Source organism: Urocitellus parryii, chromosome 10 (genome assembly GCF_045843805.1).
Source record: "Urocitellus parryii isolate mUroPar1 chromosome 10, mUroPar1.hap1, whole genome shotgun sequence".
NCBI lineage: Eukaryota > Metazoa > Chordata > Mammalia > Rodentia > Sciuridae > Urocitellus > Urocitellus parryii.
The window spans coordinates 37,944,776-37,971,623 of record NC_135540.1 but is presented as its reverse complement, the minus strand read 5'-3'; the positions used below and the strand labels follow the sequence as shown (position 1 = coordinate 37,971,623).

General features: G+C 35.2%; 1 protein-coding gene across 2 annotated transcripts in view; it reads left to right on the top strand.

Moving 5' to 3' along the window:
- The window catches only part of Snca (synuclein alpha), a 99,014-nt gene extending 92,307 nt beyond the window's left edge, over positions 1 to 6,707 (top strand). For both annotated transcript variants that reach the window (XM_026405202.2, XM_026405204.2), the window contains exons 5-6: positions 4,863 to 4,946; positions 6,192 to 6,707. In XM_026405202.2, the coding sequence (XP_026260987.1) occupies positions 4,863 to 4,946; positions 6,192 to 6,224 (117 nt within the window). In that variant the 3' untranslated portion in view covers positions 6,225 to 6,707. The remainder of the gene's footprint in view (positions 1 to 4,862; positions 4,947 to 6,191) is intronic.
- The last annotated feature ends 20,141 nt before the right edge of the window (positions 6,708 to 26,848 follow it).

Genomic DNA, 26,848 nt, shown 5'->3' with positions numbered 1-26,848 from the left:
ATTTAAAAATAAATTGAGTCTTTTTTTTTTTTTTTTTAGGGTGGGAGAAGTCAGTCACATCATTTCTAGTCCCCACTCAGTTACTGTGTTTAAGGCCCTCCTCATTAGCAATGGAAGGGCATTCCACTATAATTTTTTTGAACAGTATTTTTTCTTTTCATGGGTTGAATGCAGGGATAAGATACTGAATTTACTCTCACTTTTAAAAATTTTTATTTATGTATTATTTGTTTATTTAGCAGTATTGGAATTAAACTAAGGGTGATCGACCACTGAGCCATATCCTCAGGCATTTTTATATTTTATTTTGAGACAGGGTTTCGCGGAGTGGCCCAGGCTGCCCTGAACTTGCAATCCTCCTGCCTCAACCTCCTATATTTCACCATTCTTAAAATAATCCCACTTGAAAAAGGAGATCATAGACTTTCCAGAGACAGGACATATTAGAGAGGAAAAGAGCTATTATAAGTTCTTTTCCCAAACATGCAGAGATATATCAGAATCCAGAATTCTCTTTGTATGTATTTTATTGCCCTAAAATATTCTGGCTTAATATAATATCTTAATGCCAGGTAATTGATGAAGCCTTGCCATTATAAATAAGACCATTTTGTTTTACAGTGTCTTTTGAAAACCCTGATTCTTTGCCAGCTTTTCATAGACTTCAAAATGGAAGACATCTTGGAAAGGAAATGGCTCTTCTCAAAGATGTTTAATATTTATTGTTTCTCCTTTTTTGTGGTAAAAATGAATAGAGAATATATCTCAAATTTTCAGATATAATTACATTTTGAAAACAAGTCATTAATAGTCATAATATGCAAAATTTTATGTTATTTTTTGTAACAAAGTATAATTAAGCACAGTTCTAAATTGGAATTGAAATTTATCCAAATAATTCTTTATCAATAACATTTAATGTTTTTAAGTATTTATAGGTATAGACATAAAATTGTATCTGATGATCACATAAATTGTTATATTCTCTTTTAGAACATCTGCCAAATATTTTAGTGTGCTTAAAAATCGGTTAATATTTTGAGGTCAATAAATTTGGAACACATAATCATATTTAGAACAACATATTATAGAAATAATTTGAAGTGAGTATATACACTTTTTAAATTTTATAACAGAATTGAATACAGTTTCTTCTGTATCCCAACTATCTTCCCCCACCCAAACCTGTATAATTTTTAAGCAAATACCTAAATAACAATCTAAAAATTAAAAACTTCTCAAGTCAAAGCCCCAACATTTTATCATACTAAAAATAAACAATAAATAATTAATTGTGCAGTCAGTGTTCAAATTTTCATAAAAAATCTCACATGTGTTTGCTGTTTGTTTAAATCAAGATTTAAATAAGAATAAAATTAGTGTTTAGCTCTGAAAACCCCCCTAAGCTCCTATGCTAAAGTCCTGCCTACCAGCCTGTGAGGCTATTGGGAGCTGGTGGAACTTGTAGAAATGGGGCATGGTAGAAGGAAGTGAGGTCATTGGAGGAGGTGTGCACTTGAAGGGGACATTGAGATTCTGGACCTCTTCTGCCTCTCTCATTGCTTCTCTGCTACTATGACATGAACAGTTCTCTGTCACATGCTCCTGCCATGTTTACTAGCCCATACAATAGGACTAGGTGTCCATGAACTAAAACCTCTGAAACTGTGAGCCAAAATAAATCTTTCCTCCTCTTAAGTTGATTTTTCTCATATTTTGGTCACAGAAACAGAAAGTTGATTAACACAGTAAAGTTCTTAAGTGGCAACTTGGTGATGCTCAGTCATGTCTACTTTAATATATAAATGACAAATAAGTTGTTTTCCTTGCAATTTACTTGTTGAAGTAGTTGTGTTACTTGCCTTGTACACTTTTCTACATTCTAAAATTTGCTGATTGCATCCAATGATGTGAAGCATTTCTTTAGCCCCTTCTCAGTGATAAATGGTAATCAGATTCAAAATTTTGGCAAGAATACCTGCTAGATGGTGATGTATACTTCCTTCAAGGAACACACAATACATGGCTAACTCTCCAAGTCATATTAGCACCCATGGGTGACCTCTACCCAAATCCATTGGGAAAAAGTGATATTCAGTTCCTTCACTCCTGCCTTAGCTTAATTATATCTATAACAAAAAGCTTATTCTATCAACCCCTTAAACAAGGAGTACCTTAAAGTACAGTTTGTATAGGAAGAGAAGATACAAGCTTGATAGTTTTTAAGTCTGTTAGATTTTTCATTACTGTGGCCAAAATACCTGATAAGAGTAATTTAGAATTTGGAGAAAGGTTTATTTTGGCTTATGGTTTCAGAGGTTCAGTCATAGTGGGCCAATTCCATTGCTCTGAGCTCAAGGTGAGGTAGAACAATATGGTAGAAGGGCATGTCAGAGAAAAGCTGCTCAGCTCATGGCAGTCACTGAGCAGAAAGAGATAATGAAAGAGGGTGCACAGGGAGCCAAGGAGTAGATAAAATCCCCAAGGGTGGTCCCCAGTGACCCATTTACTCCAACCATGCCCCACCAACATTTACCACCATTAGAATTATTAATCTATCAAATGGATTAACCCACTGATGAGGTTTCACCCCTCATGATCCAATCATTTTATGTCTGAACATTGCTGCTGCATTGACTCACATGTGCCTTTTGGAGGACATTCCAGAATCAATCCATGACACCATGATTACATTCCTCCTGGTCAATTCTAGCCCTGAGTTCTTCTTGTTTCCATGAAATAATCCTTCTCTTCCCTGTACTTTACCTTTTCCATCTGGCAGCTTCCTGTACTTAACACTGTGTGTCAAGCTTCAATAAAGAATTAGACACAACAAGGTTATGTGTGAGAGGCCAGGTAGGATAGAAGTGTTGTATTGCAGCACAGGACTGGACTAAAAATAGGATATTGCATATCCGATATACTTCACTTCTTCTTACAGCATATGGGCTATTTTCATTACAGGAATTATTGCTGAGGTATTCCTTTCTTTTCCACTGCTAAATGCTTCCAAATACACATGCACACCCAGATCTAGTAACTTTCACCAGCCCTAGTTGAAGGGCAGTAACTCAATTGTAATAATTAATAATAAGCAGACCAGGTTGGCCACATTGACTAGTCTAGTCTGTGTCAAAACTTTCTAATAAATTACATTAGAAAATTAATTTTATACTTGTTAGTTTAAAAATTCATGGGCTAGGGATGTGGCTTAGTGTCTGCTTGGTATGTATGAAGCCCTGGGTTTGATCCTCAGCTCTGAAAACAAAAACCCATGAGAACCAAAATTTGGCCTTATTTTTCACATACCTATCACTAACAGTTATCTATATATCAATGAAGAGGTTAATGTTGTTGATGCAAAGAAAGTATTGCTGTCCATTTTATTTCTAAGTGTAGTTGATGCTTAGAGAAGCATAAAAACACTAAAAAGCATAAAAGCCCAAATTCACAAAAGATTAGTAATAGAGAGAAGCTAAAAGTCTTGTGATACTACAGTCTTTGTGCCTAACTACCACATAACAGAACTTGTATTATTAGACCAAGACATGAAACACTATGAAAACAATATCTATTCCATATTTAGAAATGAGGTGGTTTAGAAACAGTTTTCATTGTATTTAATTTATAAATAACTTGCACTTTTGGGTGTATAAAAAGGAAGGGAGTCAAGGTAGGATAATATATAAACTTCTCTGCTCACCTACCTGTGATGTTTAGTTTAATGTTTTCTTACTGTGAGCCACTTCCTTATCCTCCTGCCTACCTGTCAGTTATGTTCATGATGAAGGCAGGGGAAATATTATTTACATCAAACATATTGTTAAAATTAAGCTGAGGGACCATTGGATCTCTTTAAGCACATTTATGTCCTCGTTGCCTCTCTGCTCTTTGAATTTTTGATTAATTTTTTCATTTAGAAGCAAAAGGTATTTAATGAATAACACTAATAAAGCCATGACCATTTCAGGCCAAATTTGATCTAATATTTCTATGAAGAGATAACTTTGAAAATTAGTCTGATCGTGCATTTTATTTTCTTTTTTCAAAAATATGTAGTCCAGATCTTTACATTTCAGACAATAATTTGTTTGCCATCACTTTACAATAAGTTGTAAGACAAGTATGTTATTTGTATGTTTATGTTATAAATAGTAGTATAAGAAAAGTTCAGGAAAAAATAAGAACATACATATCTGTCCAACAAAATACTTGCAATATTTTATTGTATTTTCTTGCAATCATTTTACTCTTGCAACTGAATTATACATAGATTTTATCTACAATATATACAATCTTTTATATCCTGCTACAGATTATGCCACACATTCTCATTTTGCTGCATAATTCTCATGTCATAATACATGTCTTCCTAATAACTTATGGAGTAGTTGAATGATAATCGTATTGACTCCACATCTCCCAATTATCAGTTAGTTTTTAATGTTGGCATTGATCTAGTGCTAAAAATCTTTGAACTATAATTTTGGACTTTTGCGAGTTACTTGGGCAAAAACTTTGTGTATTTTTAGGGTTTATAACCCATGTTGCCATGTTGTTTTCCCAAGAATGTTTTATAATTAGAGGGCCAGCCATAATGTAAAGGAGTGCCAAAAATTTGTACAGCATCCTTGCCATCATACAAAATATATAGAGATTTTGAAAAAAAAAAGTTATTTTATATATAATGTAATATATAAGTTTATAATAATTTTATATATTTTTTAATTTATATTATATATATTTTGAAAAAATTATTGTATATATTTTATATAAAATATGATTTTTTTCAAAATGTGCTTCACAAATGAAAAATTGTACCTCATAGCATTCTGTTTTGTGTTTCTCACTTTAAATATTAGAGTGAAGAAGGATCCCCACAGGAAGGAATTCTGGAAGATATGCCAGTGGAACCTGACAATGAGGCTTATGAAATGCCTTCTGAGGTAAAGAGTTATATGCAAAACACTCCAAAATTAAAGTTTAGGAATTTAAGTTGAGTCTTCCTAATAGGAAGTACCAAATCTCTGTCACTGTCAGATTTCTTTTATGTTAGAATCTGTGTAAGTCCATCGGGAGAAGATTTTTTTTGAGGAGGTGAGGTTGATCTGGTGGGAAGGGGTAGGAGATACAATAGGTTAAAATGAGGCAAGAACATTCCAGCACAGGGATATATCAGAAGCAAAGGCATGTAGGTCTGTGCATATGGACAGGTCTGAGGAACAGTAATTGTGATTCAAGTTTAGGAAACAGACTTAATAGCAGCAAATTAAGATTACAGATGTGGATACTATGGTGCATGCATGTAATCCTAGCAGCCCAGGAGGCTAAGTCAGGAGGACTCCAAGTTCAAAGCCTGCCTCCGCAACTTAGTGAGGCCCTGTCTCAAAAAAAGGGGGGGGGGGCTGGGGATGTGGCTTAGTGGTTAAGCAACCCTGGGTTCAATACCCAGTGCCAAAAATAAATAAGTAAATGAAATATTGCAGAGATGGTTTAAAGACAAATTGTAGAACATCAGGACAACCATGTAGTTTGTTTGTACTTTATTCAGAAAGCAACTGGAGATTTTAAAGATATGTTTAGTTTTAAGCAGACTCCTAATCTTATTAGAGTTGGCTTTTAAAAGCACTTATATGGGTCTTTTAGTTAAACACATTAATATTTTTATTGTGGATACTACCTAAATATTTTATTGATGAATTTGGCTTTAGAATAAAAATAATCATTGAAGCCACAGGTGAAGATGAAATTTGCAGTTGAGAGAGTGAAAGGAAAGAAAATATATCTATTCTTGAAATGTCTTAAATTTCTATTAAGAATTAGAGAATTTAGTCCTGAATTTAGCATTTAAGAGGTTTCATAAGCCATTTTATTTGGCTTTCAAATTTTGTAATTGAGAAAATTGAGGGCAAGAGAGTTCCACCAATATGTTCTATAGGACTAGGTCACATGGATATTAAATGGCACATCTGGAAATAGAACCAGAGACCTTAATTCCAACAATTATCATAATTGACTTTCATATCTGACAAGTAAGACAAATTATTAAAATTAAGATTGTATCTGTTTATAGTAGAATAGTTCCAAACTATCATGAGTATAAATTTTACTCAAAATGGTGAGCCATGCCCTAATTTGCTCTAAATCCTTGATTACTGATTGCTTGCTGTCTGTTTGATTTTCCTTATTAGGAAGGCTATCAAGACTATGAACCTGAAGCCTAAGAAATATCCTTGTTCCCAGTTTCTTGAGATCTACTGACAGATATTCCATCCTGTACAAGTGCTCAGTCCCAATGTGCCCAGTCATGACATTCCTCACAGTTTTTACAGTGTGCTTTGAAGTCTTCCATCAGCAGTGATTAAAGTATCTGTACCTGCCCCCACCTAGCATTTCGGTGCTTCCCTCTCACTGAAGTGAGTATATGGTAGCAGGGTCCTTGTGTGCTGTGGACATTGTGGCTTCAAATCTAAAATGTTAAAGCAAATTAAAAACACCTAAGTGACTACCACTTATTTCTAAATCTTCACTATTTTTTTGTTGCTGTTGTTGAGAAGTTGTGATTTACTATCATATAAGATTTGTAGGTGTCTTTAATGATTCTGTCCAAGAATAATGATGTATCGTGAAATTTGTTAATATATACAATATATAAAATATGTGAGCATGAAACTATGCACCTATAAATATTAACTATGAAATTTTACTGTTTTGTGATGTGTTTTATTAACTTGTGTTTGTATATAAAATGGTGAAGATGAAAATAAAATGTTATCTCATTACAAAAATATTTTATCCCATTTCACTTTAACAATAAAATCATGCTTATAACCAATATGAAATGAGAGCTGACATAATGAACTTACATTTAAAGTTCTCAACAGCCATTTGAAGAAGGAGGCATTTGAGAGGACGTAGAAGAGATGAAATAGTAAGCCCATACTCAGAATTCCCTGAAACAACACTACCTCATGGGTGTTTTGATGTACATTGGTGCCTTAGATGGCTGTACTGAAAAGTGGATTCCCGGGAAACCAATGTGATTACATTTGTTTACATCCCCTATAGATATTCATTAAGATGTTACAGCAAAAGCTCAGAAAACCTGCTTACTTAATCCGTGGTGCATGCATGTAATCTTAGCAGCCCAGGAGGCTAAGTCAGGACAACAACCAGTAACAACCACCACCAATAGCTTTAAAAAAAAATCTAAAATCCCCACTCCCCACCCCGGGAAATGCTTTTAAAATCATCTCTGGCCTAGGGTGTTGGCACACGTGAGGCTGTGAGTTCAGTACCCCCAATGAAAATCGAAAATAAAAACCCCTGGATTTTATCTGATATTAGGAAAAGTCAAGTCCCCAGACTGGTAAAAATCTCATAGGTTTCTTTAAATTTGGTTAAATATGTGAATTCTGTGAGATTTCCTAAGGAAACGTTTTTCTCTTTAAGGAAGTTTCACTAACTCCCACTGAGTGCTGACAATAAAATAATTGTGAAGAACCCTGTAATAAGTTAGTTGAAAAATTATTCCATTTATTTTTTTACTTATTCAAGAAAAATGGTATTTTTAAAAATCACTTATGGAAAGTATGTCTTCAAGAAAGAATATTCTAGATGTGCCAGCAGTTCATATGTAATCATGAGTGATTTGATGTATATTGGGCATTGGCAAGGAAGGAAGAAAGGAAGGAAAGAGGAATGTGAGACATAAAAACAGTCACCATAGAAACTTCCTTGTCTGCCTAATTGGAAAGAGACTACTACAGAGTTCTCAGACACATGTGTCCTCTTCCCCTGGAAAGAAGTGGTTAAGTCTCTTGTTTTATTTAAGTTACATTTAAGCAGATAAAAATTCATTACTGAGCAGTCTATGTCAAGGCAGCTTAGAAAATGGTGGTAGATTTTAAATCTACCTAAAACACCGTGCTATAAAAGACAAAAAGAATTGGCATTAAATAATAAAGACAACAGAATTTAATTGACAACATGGTTGAGAATAGTTTAAAGTTAGAAAAGGTATGAATTTGAATTTAAGGCTTTATATTGGTAGAATTTCTACTCTAATGTGCTTAGTCTCTGAACATTTATCTGGCAGTTATTTATAAGCAATGAATTATTTTATCTACCTTAATAATTTATTTTGAACTGAGCACTTACACAAAAAATTATAAGCCATATGAGCCTTTTCAGGATGATTGTTGTATGTTCACTTCCAAGACCTTAAACTAACAAATAGCCTGAGGATTATCCTGGTCCTGGATTTATTTTCTAGATATGCATTTTATCCAACTCTGAACTCTTCAGTGTAGTACTATTTCACAAGAGGCTGAGCCAAAAAACTGCACAAGGTAGACTTTGGCACACTAATAGGCAGCAGAGTAATCTAGTGTGTAGTTTGGCATTGCAAGTTGTATCTTTTTCAAATTCTTGCCACCAGTGTGAAATGCAAATATGTTTCCTTATCTTCCAGCCGTGCAGGATGTAGCTATTTGTAACATAATAAAAAATATATATTTGGCTTCTGCTCCCCAGTTTCTGCCATAGAGTGCCAAACCCTTGTAATGTTCGGAGCCATAAAATTGTTTCATACTTCTTCTGTGGCCAATAGCTGATCTGTAACTCCTGCTCCTGACCGAGTTTCTTGGAACTCCCTTGGGATTCCCTGTGTGTTAGGAGCATCTGTTGTCCTATGAAGTGCCTCCTGGGGTAGGGGAGAGAAAGTGAGAACTTTTCCTCTCCCATCACAAGGATCATGGCTGACATCATTAGAACATAGACAGATTAATAAGAGAAAAGCATAGCAAATTCATTTAACCAGAGTTTGATGTGATACAGAAGCCTCCAGAAATGAAGACCCAAGGATTCAGAGAAACTGCAATTTTATGATGAGTTTCGATGAAAGATAGACAGCTCGGTAGAAAGGGATGACCTCATATTAGTAAGCTATGTTGCTGTGACCAAAATACCTGACAAGAACAAATTAGAGAATTGGTTTCAGAGTATTCAGTTCATGATCAGCTGACTCCAAGGTGGACACATCATGGTGAAAGGGTATGCCTGAGGAAAGCCACTCAGCTTATGGCAGCCAGAAAATAGAGAGTTGGGAGGCCAGGGGACATAATGAAGGTACCAAAACCAGACATAGTCCCCAAGGGCATACCCCAGGGACCTACTTCCTCCAGTCATGTCCCACCCACCTATAGTTACCACCTAGTAGCCTGTTCAAAGTATTAGTCCTTCGAATGGATTAATCCACTGATGATGTTATAAGCCCTCATGATATGATCATTGCCCCAAAGTGCCCAAAAGCCCCACCTCCAAACTTTGATGTACTGGGGAATGCTTTCAGTGCATGAGCTTTTGGTGAAACAGTCCAGATCCAAACCCTTAAGAGACCTAATAGTAATAAACTAGAGCAGGGTGGGAAGTAGTCAGACCTTTCTGTTCATATTCTTCTTGGCCTGTCTGTGTAATATTCTTTCCTTCTGGTAGTGGGGCAGTATACCTGTCCCCTGAGGGTATACAAGCAAAAGAAATTCAAAGAGTCTTTTTGTTTCTGCAGTGTTCTCAGTTTCCTTCAGTTCAAAATATGCATATGACAAAGTGTTGTACCTTGGGGTGTTGTGTTGTGCGTCCCAGCATTGGTCGTCAGAAAGACTAAGTCGTGGTTACAACTTTGGAACTTTCAGCCACACTGCTGATCATCTGGGAGAAGGAAAAGGAGTTAGAGACTGAGTTAATATTCTAGAAGGCTTTCATGAAGCCTCTATATAGTCCCTAAAAGATAGGATTCAGAGAGCTTCCGTGTAGGCTAATCCCCAGACATGGCATGAATGCTCTCCACTCCCAATCCTCTATTTGAAAATCCTCTACCTGCAAACTCTTCCATCGCTGTTCCTCGATTGTATCCTTCTATGATAAACTAGTAATCTAGTAAGTAAATTATTTTCCTGAGTTCTTCAAGACACTCTAGCAAATTACCAAAACTTAGGAGAGAATCCTGGAAACCTCCAATTTGTAACCAAGCAAGAAGCTGTGGGTAACCTGAGAACCCACCACTGAGAACCACTGGCTTTTCATGGTAGCTCTGTCCCTGGATTTCAGTCCACTTTGACAAAAAATACATCAAATAAAGATGTAAGTGATTTATCAAATGGCATCTTAAGTGGAGGAGGCAGTCTTTGGGGACTAAGTCCTTAACCTGTGTGTTTATGCAAACTCTCAGGAGAGAGAGTCAGTTCTGAACTACGGAACATCAGTTGGTGTCTTTAGAGAACTGGAGAAATTTTCATTGAAAAAAAAAATACACCTATCTGGTGACAGAAGTGAGAAGTTCTTTTCAGAGATCAGACAACATTGAGTGTTGACAGTGAAACTATAGAAGGAAAAAACAGGTGGGTTTTCTTTTTTACTATTGCATTAAACACACACACACACACACACACGCACGCACACACACGCAAGACAACCAATAATTCTCAGAGTGCTGTCCAAATCTATACTGAGAAAGAAAAATATTTTCTTACTGCAAATTTGACAAATTGCCACTGTCCGTTACATTGATGGCACTCTTGAGTGTTTTTGTTTTTTCTTTTCTGGGATGAGTTCATCCCACTTTGTTCTTTCAGCCTTGAGCAGGGCAGAAGTGCAACAGGACTGGCATTTCATGCTAGCTCTGTCCCGGATCTCAGTCCACTTTGACAAATATTACATCAACTAAAGATATAAGTGATTTATCAATATTAAGTTGTTTAATTCTCAAAACAACTCTAAGAGGTCCCATTATTATTCTCATTTTATACAGTTGCAAACTAATGTACCTATAGATTAAGAATCTCTAGGTCACCTAGCTAGTAAGTGGAAGAGATAATAGTCCTAAGCAATCCAGCACCATGTTGTCTGTCAGAGTAAACACATGGAACTATGTAAGGGAAATTTCCAGAAGTCTACCATGTGGGGTGGTAGACTTGGTTTTCTAGGCATAAAAATTATATTTCTATTTTTCTTCAGGCATCTGTGTGTGTGTTAAGCAACACTTATATATGTGGAGATATATTCATAATTCTAGGAGAAATTAGCCAGAACCCGATATATATTTCCTTGTAGTTAAGCTATGCATACCTTAGTGATAGAGCTGTTACTTATTTTCAGTAAAAAAAATAAAAATATTAATATAATGATAACAACAGTCTACATTAAGGCAGGCTTTGTCATTTCCCATATTGAATCATGGGTACTTGGCTTCTGCCAAATGGCTAAACAAAAAATATAAATTAAAGTATAACCAGGATATTCAATTATAATAGTTGGTAATGGAATTACTGAATTTGTAAATGTATTAAATAGTAAAGGGCATGACTTAACCATTTGTATTTGTAAATAATATTAGCACCTTAATATTTTGTAATATCTTTAGTATTCCTCATGTATTTTTTGACACAGTAATGCTATATTTTATTCTTTGCATAGGTTAGGTTTGAAGAATCCAAAACAATAGAATAGCTGTAACACTAAAACTATCTCTAAATATGACTTTAGTTCCAATATTTTTTGTACAATTATAAAGATATCCTTTAATGTTTTTTTGCTGCTACTGAAGTATCTTTAATTATTTTAAATCCTTTATTGGAAACAATTAAACACATTCCTTCAAAAAGCTCTAGTTTGAGTCTCTACTGTTTTGCTAATATAATTTAGTTCTAAAATCAACTAGGACTACATAGGGGATTTCCAAATTTCTCGACTACAACTGTAGAGTAATATGCTGGATTGACTTCTCTTATGAAAATGTACCCTCAGATTCCCTCAAAGGTCAGTGACCAGAAAGTCCCCACTGTTTCTATGGCAACACAGCAAGATAGGGTGCCTTGGAAATGTGCTGCATTTTAATTAGTTTCCTCTAGGGCTTCCTAACTGCCTTTTATAGGTAAACTAAATACCAGGTTGCTTTATATTTTGCAGTGAGATAAAAGCTAACCCATGTCTGTAAATGTCACAACTAAACTGGGCTCCAGTAAAGTCAAATCTAAACAAATATAGTAGCAAGTCTATGTATTTATCTTTAAAAAATAATACAAAATTCTACCTAGAATAATAAGCAATGCCTGCTTAATGAGACGGGCAGGGATAGTAGTGAAGAGCTCAGACTCTAAAACTAAACTATGTAGTTACGTCAGTTGCTACCTGTGTTAGTTTGGGCTAGTTACTTAATCTCTGGGCACCTGTTTCCCTATATGTAAAAGTGCAGTTGACAACAATACCTCATAGTATCATTAAGTGAAATAAATGAGTTAATATGCTCAGAATACTTAAGACAATGCCTGGCTGATAGTAAATGATCAATGAGTCCTTCATGCTGGTAGTAGTAGTCGTGCTAGTAGCAGTGGAGTGTATTGTATTTTTAAAGGTAAATAAGAAATAAAATGACCATGTATATTTATATCATTTATGTCTTCTAATAACATAAAACAGTAATCAAGATTGGGATCTTAGTAGACTCACTCTGGACACTGGAGGCAGAGGCTCATTACTAATAGTCTGGAAGCAGTTTAATAGTTTGACAACCGATGTTGCAATATTTGCAAAACTTGGCAGAATATCACCAAGTACCCACAAAGAAAAACAAAAATGGACTAAAAAAAAAAGCAGACCTTATGAAGAAGACACTAGGAACCAGACACATAAGTAGTATGTGCATGGAACATATGTATCTTTAGACTTAGCTATACTTATTGGATCACATATCTTCTCATCCTCATGAGATAGATGATTAGATAGATAGAAATAATATTCCTATATTCACTGATTATGGTTCAGGTCACTAGAAAAAAAAATAGTAACTGTATACAAACAAAACTCACTGATCAAAAATTCATTGATCTGTCAACTAAGGGGGAAAAAACAGGCTTTTAAATGTCCATCAATTTCCTATGTCTACCTCATCTTCCATTATTTTCCCTCATTTCTCTCTCCTTTGGTTATATTTTATTCTTGACCCAAAAGGAGGCTTACATGACAACTCTTACATTGCTCCAGAAACAACAGAGATATCAGCAATTATTTTTCTGGGGAAAGCATTGTTCTTTCTTTATGCCTTTGGTGAGTTCCCAGGATAAAGACCAACAAGAGGGACATGGTCTACAATGTAGACCATCCTGGGCAGCATTTTTCAAAGATGACCAGCAAGATAGTGTGGACTTGCCTTTTTACTCTCTGTACACTTTGTCACAGCCTAGGGAACTAAGTTGGAGTAGCAGAAAATTAACTCTTGTAAACTATAACCAAAATCCACAATACAGACAGATGAACATCTAGGACATATTATTTGTTGTATCAAGCCTCTCTCTCAGATCTCTGTGGAAGAGATCTGTGAAGGCAAGTCTTGAGAGGCTGCCAAATATTTTCAATTCAGCAGCACTGACTCCTGCTGTTGGAGAGGGAGTGCCAGGTTGAATAATGAGAAATTTGGCAAGCCTTTTTGGCAGACTTCCCAGCCAGTCAGTCTCGGGCAACCTGAGCGGCTCATGCTGCACTTCAGCCAGGCCATTGCCTGAGAATGGTAAGCAAATGGGTGATCATCGAGATTTTTAAAATAACTCTACAATTTTTAATATTTCATTTAAACCCAGCAAAGACACATAATCTAAAGCAAGTGTTAATTATATATTGTTAATAACTTATTCTGAACCGTAATTATTACAGCAAACTTTGCTGGTAAAGTATTGGTGCCATTTCTATAAAGGAGTCTCTAGCACAACCCAAAGTTACATCTAAGAACAGCTCCATAAATCAATATTATGATGGCTGTTTTGTCATTGCCCATGGTGAGAAAAAACATCCAAATGCTACACTCTGCCAGTTTTTTACAATCAGACCTCGTTCCAAGCCATTAGACATAGCTTTTAGTTATCAATTTCATGCCAGCACTTCCTGGATGTGCTAGAAGCAGTTTGCTCAAAGTAATTCTTTCTGGAATAACAATGATTTCCACATAATAGGCTCTTTTTATAGATGATAACTCCTATTGACAGTTTGTAATTGACTTGAATTCCTTGAGCAGTTTCCTAGCTGACAAACTTCTCCATCCTACTCCCACTCACGCCCATCAGCAGCTTAACACAGACCAATCTGTCACCTTGTGGATTTAATTATGGAATGTGTTAAAGATGAATATGTTGATATCTAATCCTTAACACTTAATATCTGGGTAATGTTTTTGACTTCTTAATGTATTTTTATCTGTATCAAACTTAACTCCAAAATAACAGCCGTATTTAACAATAAAACACGCTAGCAAACCACAAAAAAAAAAAATGAATGAAAAGACACTTGACCATGAAATAATGCTGAATTTATTTTTTAATTGAAAAGTCATATTAAAGAAGACTGTAAAAACTATAGTATAGAATAATACATTTTGACCCTACATTTAAATTTCAGTTTCTTGCAGTCAAATCTATATGAGAGAAACACAAAGATTACATAGTTTTTGGTATCTATAAGCAGAACACATTTTGTTACTGTTGTTGTTTGTGGTCATTATTATTGTTTTGCAGAGGTGCAGAAGAGCCATTTAGTTTTTCCTTTTATTACCAAACATCTCTTAAAACATAGCATGGTCAAAAGCCACCTTTCCAAAACAACTACCTCTAGTCAAAGACATAATTATAAACAGGATCTTTCCTAAGGAAGGAATATTGAGAGTCCTGGGCATGATAATAATGGAGGATCTGAACCAACTACACTGTCTTCCCCTTTAGTAAAGGGAAAACACAGGAATGGATATTTCAATTTGTGAGTTCTTCTATGTTTTCTAAAGCAGTTATCCCAAGTCCCAAGTGCTACCTACACAATGACAGAATTAAAAGCATGACCATACTTTTCCTTAAGAAAAGGATCATTCTAGTAATCTGTACAAATTGTGACTCTATCACATAATATTGAGGAATAGAAGACTTAGACACTTGTAGTATGAGACATGTTGGGAGGTAAAGCATTGTGGAATTTACTTGTGTTTGAAAATGAGATACTAGGAAGAAGTCTAGATATAGACAATAGAGAGGAAACCACTCACAAAGGACAGGGCAAGAAGGATCCAACATCAATTGGCCAGAAGTGTGCTGATGAGCAGAAACATAAACATGGGAACAAGGACTATTCACAGGGAAGGGTCCAGCCTTGGGATTCTGGAGCCTTCAGTGAATTGGCAAGACCCTAGTCCTGACTACAGAATAAAAGATGATGGTTCTTAAGAGGTTAAGCAATTATCTCTCCTTGAAAAGTCTTATCACCATATCAATGAGGATAGTCAAAAATATCGCAAAATAATAAGGAAATCTCTTAATATGCTCTTGATACTTTGGAAAGTTTTTTTTTAATTAAGAATGATTAATGTAGCCTTTGAGAATTTGTTCAGAGTGAAAAATTTTCATGCATATCTTCAGCCAAAGTGAAGCAGAAATACAATAAAATGCTATTTTGTCGTGTACTTAGGCCTCACATTCTTTAAGATAAAATGCACACTTTAATTTACTCTCTGTTTTTGCATCAAAAATCAAAGTCATCTAACATATACATTACAGGGAGCAAATTGATTGACGTAGTGCATTGTAAACATCTTCAAAGCACACATTTGAAAATAGTCAGGTTTCTAGATGACATCTTAACTGCCCAGTGAGCTAGTGTTCCTTGTGGTGGATTTGTTTATCTTATTAGGTTCAGAAAGGAGCTGTGAAAAGGATTGCTCTACTAACATTCCCTAAATGACAGCAAAATCAGAGCAGCTCAAAATAGCCTAGATTGCTAAATGATAAAAAAACAAAATTAGGAGTTAGACCAAGTCAAGATTTAGGATTTAACATAGGTGTTGGGAGAAAAATCAATCTGTGTAGTTCACAACTTCAGGGACCAGTAAACAATAATGCCAATAGCATTCCAGAGGATTGATTCAACCTTTGTCCCCCTTTCAGCCCTTCATAGTGATAAGAAGCCCTACCATGGTGTGACCAGAAACTGGATTAGTAAAGAATCAGAGAATGACCAACCTTTATAAGTATCTTAATTCCTTTGCTTCATAAACAGGCAAACAGCTAACATTGCACATTTTGAACAGAATTAAAACAAACTTTCACCCATTAATGCTTTATTTTTATAAAAACTATTATTGGCAAATTTTATGCTACTTCATGACAATATTCCAGTACATGTCTCCAAGGAATACAATTTTTTGAGTGTCTGTGTGTGTATGTGGTGGCTGGGGATCAAACCCAGGGCCTAGTGCATGCAAGGCAAGCACTCTACCAACTGAGCCCAGGAATTCAAAATATTAACATGAAAAACTAACATGAATGGGAAGCATGACAGTGCTCCTGAATGTTGGCTATTCTCCTTTATAATGGGTTCAGTATTTACTACTTCTTGCTCCTTTGAGCCACTATATTCATTTTTACCCCCATAACTTCCCTACAACTGTGGAAATGAAATTGCATCTTTAGGCAATCTTAAAAAGTACAATAAAAGTTACATATAAATAAGAAAGTGAACACAAAATTCCATGCCTAGATGTTAAGCACAAAAAATAAAGAAAATATTAAGAACCATCTATATACTAAAATACAAGATCATCAAGTTCCTTAATGAACACATTTTGGGGGCCCTCACAGAACACTTCCTGGTAGACTCTTGCTCAGAAGAAACCTCTTATTGAGTAATTCAAGCCATTAGATGTTGCTCTTAAATATAAAATTTCTTGTATAGGATATGTTAATATTGAGGTAGGAAGAAACTCATTTGTACATTCACTAAATAAAAAAGCATTGATAAAAGTTGCCATATTGTTCAAGTACATGAGTAATATATTCTAAAAATAGGATAGATGACCTTTGAAGCGCTTACCATTAAGTACACTGATATTTACTTTCTAATTGCTATCTAATAGTTCTTTAAACCATGACCAAATTGTCTTGATTCTTTAAATAAAGGTCAATGGGGGAAAAAAAAAGAGGTGGGTGTAATCTTTTAGAAAAGAAAGCTTCAGTCATCTCAGGACACCATCCACTTAAAGAAGACAGCACTTTTTTGGGAATATGTTTGACATTTTCCACATATTTCAAGAAGGTCTTACTGATCTAAAATTGTAGCAGATGGAGAAGCAGCAGGTGTGAATTCAGCAACTATACAAGAAACAAGAATCCAAACTAGGCCAGCCACTTAAGGTCTTTCACATTTGAGGTTAGAGAATAGATTTACTTTTAAAAAAATGTGGGGGAGGGCATTAAAAATATGAGGGCATTTTTTTTCTATGGAATGTCATGGATGGAAATTCTAGGACAGGGATGATAAGCAAGGGGAAACAGGTAAGGGACACGAAAGTAAACAGAAGACTAACTCTTCCTACTGTGCAAACTGAAAACAAAAATGACACTTTGGTCAGCAACAGACCACACATGTAACAGTGGTTCCAGAAGACTGTAATGAAGTGGCGAAGAAGTTCCTTTCTCCTGGACAATATGGCCCTCACAGCATCATAAGACGTGCCTTTCTCAAATGACTGTGGTCATGCTGATATGAACACACCTACTGCTGTGCCACTCATGAAAGCCTAGCACCTAAAATTATGCAGAGCATATAATACTGGATAAATAAAACCAGAAAACTATGTTTCTACTTTAGGTGTTTAGTATACCATGCTTTTTCATCATTATTATAATTGGTATACTCCTATTACTTAGGAAAAAAGTTTACTGTCAAGCAATATGCCAAGTGTTTATAGTGTGTGCGTAAAATGTATTTAAAAATTACCAGAGCATCCTGAGACCAGACAAGTGACTGACCTACACTCTTTAGGTACACTTAGGATGTGTGCACAATGATAAAACAGCTTAACAACACATTCCTCAGCACATACCCCATCTTTAAACCAGGAATGGCTATAGTTGCTATGACTTTAATACCAGGAATTTGTTTCTCTAAAAAATTTTTATTCTTATTTATTTTGACAAGCTCACCCAAATACTTGCCATGCTGATGACTTTAAATTACATTATTATTAATAATTATTATTAATATTATTCATTATTATTATATTTGTAGAGATGGGGTATCTTTAAGTTGCCCAGGCTGGCCTCCAACTCCTGAGCTCAAACCAGCCTCCTGCTTCAGCTTCCCAAGTAACTGGGCCTACAGGTATGAGCTACCATGAGCAGTTATTTTAAAATTATTAAAAAATAAAAATGATTGGCTACTTTTAAATAAGAAAACCTGGGTTCAAGGTTTTATTACCTTTTAGTTATGTGACTCTAGGAAATATTTTGGCCTCTAAAAATTAGATATAAATTGAGAATAATGGCATTTATAGTGCTTTGTCAAATATTAATTAAATTACACTTAAAAAGTCAAGAATTTTTTCATTTCCATTTTTTCATCTCTAATGACATATGAAAAAATCAAATTTTTAAGGTCAAGATGCAACCGAAGTGATGTTAATATTATTTAAATAGATATATCCATTAGATTTATAATGTGCTGATTTCTTATTTTACTATGCTGAGTATTATAAAAAAGGAATGAAATTTAAAAACCACAAAGAACAAAAACCATCAAACAATAAGAGTTTAGGGAAAAAGAAACCAAAGGAAAAAATGTTTGAAATAAAGTTTCAAGCTTTATTACTAATACAGAAACACCTTTCTAATCATTAGCTTGATGTTTGATAATTTCCAAAAAGCCTTTTGATTCAGTAAGAACTTCTAGACTTAGATTTAAAGTAGATTGTAAAGCAACATTTATTTATATCCTTACATCATCCTAACTTACATGGAAGAGAAAGGAAAATAATAGAAAAGCTAAAAGTATCACATCCTTAGATATATATTTGAAATAGTCTGCATACTGGCTAAGGACAGTCTGCATTTCTTATTTTTGGCTAAAGTAGAACACTAAGAAATGTTTTAGAGACTGTTAAACCAATTCAGTAGTATGCTTTTGAATATCAGTAATATAACAGAATAAGGAAATTCTAATATATCAACAATTTATTCACAAAATAAATACACCTATAACTTTTATCCTAAAAACTATATTTTAGAATACTTAATGGGGTCAGGGAGGAAGCGACCTTGATTTTCTGGTTCTTAGTTTTCTGAAAATATCCTTTTCCTTTCAGATTACTCAGAGGGGCCCTGAGAAAGGTGAAAAGCTGACATTCATTAAGGAAAGGTGGGGTAAAATCGGTAAAACTTATTACACTGAAATACACTTCATGGCAGAAATACCAAAAGAAAGCTTAATTTGTAAGTGAATCAAAAGGTTCAGGCTTCTTCAGCATGGTGCCCAATGGTGTATTTTAAGCATAACACTTAAATAATATGCAAATTTTGAATTTTACATAAATTTAATGTCCATATGTCTATGTCATTTTTCTGGCTAGAAACGTTGACCCAGAAGAGATGATGAATCTAAAGAAAAATATTGTGTTAATTATTAGAGGTATATCAGACTTGCCAACTAAATCTTATTTTTTCAAAATATATTTCATAAAATGTTAGTTTTCAAGGAATTAAATATAAAATAATTTGATGGCTAAATTAAACTTTTTTATTGCACTATTTTTCAGAGCTTTTAATGTTACTGTGAGCATTGTTCATCTTCAAGAGTGAGATGCAACAGGCAGGGCTCCAAAAGCTCACCCTCATGAGGTACTTCCTGTTCTAGGGAGCATTGACTGGTTTCAATATTCCAAGGAAAACACTTGGAGAAGTGACAGTTTTAAGATTGCAATTCGTAATGAACAGTGAGTGACAGAAAATTAAATGAAGATTTTATAATTCAAATTTATAATTCAATTCAGAAATAGCAATTTCTTTTGGGGGAGATATTCCCGGGATTGAACTCAGGGGCACTGGACCACTGAGCCATATCCGCAGCCCTATTTTGTATTTTATTTAGAGACAGGGTCTCACAGAGTTGCTTAGTGCCTCACTTTTGCTGAGGCTGGCTTTGAACTCGTGATCCTCATGCCTCAACCTCCCCAGCCACTGGGATTGCAGGCGAGCACCATCTTACCCTGCAGATATGGCAATTTTTACAGTAAAATGGTGAATGTGCCTTTGGCACTAGGTTGTTTTCAATATGAAATAACTGTAGTTTTGCCCAGCTGGGTAACTTGGCCAACAGGTCCCCGTTGGAAGAGTGTTTCCCACATATTCTTTAATCATCAGGCTAAATTACCTTTTTAAAATACATAATGCCTGGCTTTTTTGTCCCAAGCGTCCTTATTATTTTCTCCCTAGCTAATTAGCTGATATATAGGAAGGAAAAATGTTAAGAAGAATAATAGAAACAGAAGAGAAAAAAAGAAAATGTTTCTATCTGAAATCTCCAGGAAGCAGAGAGTCATTGGTAAAATTGTGTAAACTGTGATAAGTATAGACATGAGCTAGGATTCAGAATTGCTAGGATTTTAATCTAGTGTGAGCCTATGCCAAATAGAACAAACAAAACTAAAGACAGAGATTATTAGCAGACAAACACTCTGCTTATACTTCAACTTGAAAAATAGTGGATTTCCATTACAATACTTCCTCAGACTTAAAAACCTATGTAATTGCCTCTAATGTTATAAAAACCTGTAAGATTGATGTTCTTTATCAATGAAAGGAAGACATATTTTATTTCCACTAAAATGACAGTTGTAAACTCAAGTAAGAAATAAGCTTGTAGGTCACCCTTTTCCTTCTCATCTATTTTATCAGAGACTCAATTATATCCACTCTGTCCATTCAAACTGACAACTGATATTTTTCTTTTATTCCCTCTGCTCCAACTAATGATTTTTTACCTTCTCTGTTCTTCCTCGTGCTACCATCTTGCTTTTGCCTGCATCTGCTCATCATTAGCCTCTCAGGGAGGTGAATTTTCATTCAACAAATATTTATGGAGAACTGACCATAAGACTGAATATATGTGTTTGGGAGACTTGTGTCATGACCCAGGGAAGCTGGTAATATTGCAAGGGAGCAAAGGACAAAAATAACTGCTATTTTATTCAAGAGTAAAATGAATTTTTCAATAAGTGTCTTTTTTTTTGTGATAGTAGTAAATGAGATGTGGCATCACTAACTTGATTCGTCATCTGTAAGAAGCTATTTTGACATTACATAAGGGTTGCTATGGAAGCTGTTATTATTCTTCATTTGTACAGTGGCAAGAGGTTGAACATTTAAAAAAGAATGATGAATTATCAACAATTTAAGGAAATCTATTGTTAAAAACCCTAAGTTGGACAAGTAACAATATTTAAAATGTTGAGCTGATCTTTATTATACTGTGACCTTTAACAACTGTCCTTTACAATATTTTCCTTAGTTAGAACACTGATTTATCAAAAATTAATGGAGTATACTGAGCAGCAGAAATGAACTTTCTAAGAATAAATCGACTTAAAAGATAATAACCGAATTTTTAAAAATATATTAGATTTTGACGGAATACCTTTTATATTTAGATTAAGGGCATATTCTCTCAGCAATTATTTTTTTTTTTTTTGTTAAACTATAATACTAAGTATGAAATTTTTAGTTTGGAAAGACTTGAAATTTTGTTTCTTATGATTAGTGCAAACATTTTAATCTGAGTACAAAGTTTTAGAGAAAAATACTTGTTCTACCTACTTTAGTAAACAGGAGAAGTGAAAAATAACATTAATGTTTACAATGTGAACACAAATGTATATATGCATGATGAAAATAGAAGTCAGGCATTACTTAAGTATATGGTTGCAAGGAATAGACACCAACTGGAGCTAAATTAAACTAATTAACATATGTTTTAGGAATATGCTGGCAAATTTCGCCAAAGTAAAACACCAAATTGTATTTGCTTATAAAATAAAATTGAATGCATTTTGTACTGTCTCTCTGTCTGTACTACAGGCAAAACATGTATCAGAGCAGGTTCTCCTGAGAGAATTAACAGATCTTGGGTATACTACCATAGTGAAACTGAGCTACCAAAAATTCCCAACCTCTGTTTTTATCCGTTCAGCTTGTTAAATTCCAGGGATCATCTGATTGCCACAGCTTAAATGAAGTGTCCCCAACAGACCCAATCAACTGGAGCAGAGAAAACAGGTTGGACATTAATGGTGGAGCCCCATCGCTATGTATCAGAGTTAGTTCCCAGACAAGCACAACTGTTGGTAGACATTAAAGCAAAAGCTATTGCCACAGTCTAAAAGAATAGCATGTGATAGTTAACCAAATTAAATTTTAATTTTGATTATCAATCTTGATGTTATGTTGTGATGTTATGTTTAAGACCCAACATTCATTCACTAATAATAGGCAGATTATCTCTCATTCAACAATACAACTAAGAAACATGCTCAGCCTTCCCTCATAATTCACAGAGAGAAACATTGCAAATTGCATTCAATTTTATTTTTATAAATAAACACTTAGATTAAAAAAAAAAAACTCAGCCCAATCAGCTTTGTTATTTTTTCTTTAAGCTTTTTCAATTCTTGGATGTGAAATGTAATCATTCAACTCTGTTGAATTTGTTTTTAAAAGTTTAAAATTGAAATGCAATTTTATAAAAGAATAAAGTAACTTTTCTATATACCAATCCATTTGTCAAAAATGGATGCATTTGAGGCCTTTTTAGAAATAAGCTAGGGTTTCTTTCTTTGCCTTACAAGCTATTAGAACTTTTGACTACTCTTAGATTAAAGGATTTTACTCTGTTACCTACAGCACTTGATAAAGGTAGTAGAAGAAGTTTCTTTAACTTGATCTCCAGGAAAGTTGATCATCATATGTCAATCATATTTGCTTTAACATTCAGGACTTACCAAAAAATTCAGTAACTTCACATGTGGCACATAAATGAGCAAAGAACAAAGAAAACGCTGATTTCTTCAAATACTCACATATCTGTCCTTGATATGTTTGTGTGTGTGCGCGCACGTGCACTTTGAAATGTTTTATTGTGAAAATGTTTGCCATTGGATAGTTAATCTGTCCATGTTTTTTAAATAGCAACAAAACCCATAGTTACCCGTCCTATAGTGGCATCTGAGGTGACCAATAGAAATTGTATGTGATTCTTTAGGATTGCAGTTAACAAGGAAAAAGGTCACTTTAATGGCTGTTGTGAAAGATCACTGTGGTTAAAAATAGCTACATTTGTCCCCACCTCCCCCTTTGATAATAACCAAACACTTAACTCCTTTAATGAATTCCTTTTGTTGGATCTTGGGAGTGGAGAATGGAGAGTAGGAAATTGCATGATGAAGAGACAGGCTCTCATTGAGCAGCTGACTGCTGAGCTGGAGTAACATCAGGGGAGCTCAAGCAAGAACAGAAATGGAAACAAAACAAAACAGAATTCTTTGTGCATTCAGCAGCGCTCTTAGATTCAGGGCTAGAAACCAGTGGTGGAGGAATGACAGAAAGCAAGCCTGGATATCCTTTAGGCGATTGAAAGCCTTGCTGTTTTGCATGCTGCCAAATGGCATATGTGGAAACTTCAGAGTTTTTTCACAAGGCTCCAGTCTTTCTTGTTCCTTCTTTCTCTGGAAGAAGGAAACATACTTGGAGACCTTGACATTTACCCCAAGCATGCAAACAAGCTACAAAGGCATTCCCTCTGTGTTAGCCTGTAAAACAAGCTTGAAAGAAATTGCACTGGGAATGAAAGGCAGAGATTTGGGTGAGGGGATAAGGGTGGAGGTGAAACTGATCCCATTATGTTCCACTAGTTAGGCAGTACTCCTGGAATTTTGCAGGTGTCTACTCTAAGTCATAATGGACTGCATTTTAATAAAAAAAAATACATGTGTGTTTGTGAGGGTATGTAAAGAGGATAACTTCTCACTGAAATTAAGAGCTTTGCTACAACTATTTACACAGTTGATTTTAAAATTAACCTAGAACAACAACTGGGGTTTCTTTCATTACATGTGGAGAGCTCTCTGTCAAGAATCCTGGTGTCTATTTCCAAAAAGCCTCACAACAGGAGGTACTGTCTGGAGCCACTTAGATTAGACCCCAACACATCAGACTGAGCTGACAAGCCAATTTTAGATAAATGATAACAATTAGCTTAGCTGCAATCTATTTCTTATTATGAATCTGATTCGTTCCAGCAGATAGAATCCAGTTTTAGTATATTAGAATTAGCTTCATTCTGTTTGCATTATTTAAACAAGCAACCAATTATTGGACTTAGTGAAAAATCATCACACAGAGCATAAAATAAATCTAATATTTACATATTCAATAAATAGAGTAACTACATTGTGTCAAGCACTGAACTAAGGACTTGCAACTCATTTTGAATATTGTCTAGTGAAGAAGAAAGGTATAAAACAAGGAGATATAATGAAATTTGATGATTTGATGTGAGCAACAGTTACTAAACTTTCCCTCTTGGAATGAAACACCAGAAAATGAAACTGCACAGACTGCTACAATTTATCAGGCTTTGGAGAGACTGGTGGAAGTACTAATTATAAAGACAATGGAATCAGATGGCTCTTGCTGAGCATAATTGATGCATTGGGGAAAGACACTGAAAGGCTGAGGGTAATTAATCACAGATCAAGAGCAAACTGTGAAAGTCAGAGGTCCTCCTTGACAGCATATTTAAAGTAACTTTTGTCTTTTACAAAGCAGAGGATCAGGGCCACCAGCAGAGCCACTAAGAAAGCCAATGATCACCTGCATTGTCCAGCTGTGGTTAGAAATGAGGGAGACCCTTAGGTGTGGGATGGTGCCATAGATTAAAAAAGGTCAAAGACCCAGCTTTTCTTGAACTCTCTGGGTCTATTTCAAAAAATCCCATTTCCTGCTAGAGGCTATCCATTTGCTCTGCCTGAAGATAAGGCAGCAATCTTTAGAGAGCAGCCCCACCTAAATAACTAGCTCCACCTCATTTCCTTACCACCAGACCAGTAAGTAACATCAAGCCACAACCTTAACTGGCCAGTGAACTGCTGGGACTGGAAGACAGGAAATGGACTATGTCCCAACGGAATTCTGTGATCTAGCCCACATATATCAGCAGGAACCAGAAAATCATGTTATGAGACTGGATGAATTCTGTAGATGCGGTATTGGGAGTTTGGAGGACAGGTGGAACAGAAACATAAATAATGAGGAAGTCTATTGATATGGTAATATTCTCCTATACAGCATACTCTAATGACCTGGCAAGGACTTGAAGAGGTGGTGCACATAGGCTAATTGGCTTGTGCTTAGAAGTTTGAGATTAAAATGGCCTGTTGTTCTCATTATATCAAAGAAGACATTTGGCATTTGTTTTTTAGGGATTGGCTAGCTTCACTTAGCATAATCTGCTCTAGTGCCATCCATTTCCCTGCAAATTCCATGATTTTGTCATTTTTAGTGCTGCGTAGTACTCCATTGTGTATAATGAGAGCAACTAAGAACAGAGCAGGGAGGAAGAGCAGGAGGAAAAGATTAACATTAAACAGAGACATGAGGTGGGAGGGAAAGGGAGAGAAAAGGGAAATTGCATGGAAATGGAAGGAGACCCTCAATGTTATATAAAATTACATATAAGAGGTTGTGAGGGGAATGGGGAAAAAAAAAAGGAGAGAAATGAATTACAGTAGATGGGGTAGAGAGAGAAGATGGGAGGGGAGAGGGGATAGTAGAGGATAGGAAAGGTAGCAGAATACAACAGTTACTAATATGGCATTATGTAAAAATGTGGATGTGTAACCGATGTGATTCTGTAATCTTTGTAATGTTTTGAACAACCAATAAAATAAATAAATAAATAATTTTTAAAAAAAGAAATCAATAACTACTAATTTAAAAAATGGCCTATTGTAACTACAATGGCAAATAGTGGAGTGCTAGAGTGGATATTGATGTAAGGTTAGAAATTCTACCAACTGACCATATTCTGTGGCTATAAGTAGAGGACACTTCTCTTACAGTGATACATTATGTTCTCTTGAGAGAGGCACAGTATCATTGAAACAATAAACAGTGATCTTTCCTCTGTACATGAGTAAAAATAGCAGAATATCCTGTTATAGAACTGGGTTTATTAATACAGTTGAGAATGCCAGAATCCCCAAATTTAAAAATTCCAGGTGGTGTTCCTTCACATAAAAAGAAAGGAGGTGGGCTGGGGTTGTGGCTCAGCGGTAGAGTGCATGCCTCGCATGTGCGAGAGACCCTGGGTTCGATCATCAGCACCACATAAAAGTAAATAAGTAAAATAAAGGTATTGTGTCCAACTACAACTAAAAAACAAATATATATAAAAAGGAAGGTGGTTAAGATTAATACAATTAACAGATTGACAGGGAAATAGGGATTCTGAACCACAGGGAAATGGTTAAGCAAACATATCTTTCCTAGGAACAAGAGTGACTTAATTCATCTATTAGTTAGCTTTTGATCAATGACCAGAACACCTGACAAGAACAACTGACAGGAGGAAAAGTTTATTTTGGGTTTATGGTTTCAGAGGTCTCATTCCGTGGTTGGCTGGCTCCATGGCTGTGGACCTGAGTTAAACCAGAATATCAAGGCAGAAGTGCATACTGGAGAAAAGTCACTCAGGCCTCCAGAAAGCAGAGAGAGAGAGAGAGAGAGAGAGAGAGAGAGAGAGAGAGAGAGAGAGAGAGAGAGAGAGAGAGAGCTGAGATAAATATACCCAAAGGAAAGCCCCCAGTGATCTGCTTCCTTCAGCCACGCCCCACTTGCTTGTAGTTACCACCCAGTAATCCATTCAAATTATTAATACATGAAATGGATTAAACCACTGCTTAGCTTACAACTCTCACAATCTAATCATTTTACCTCTG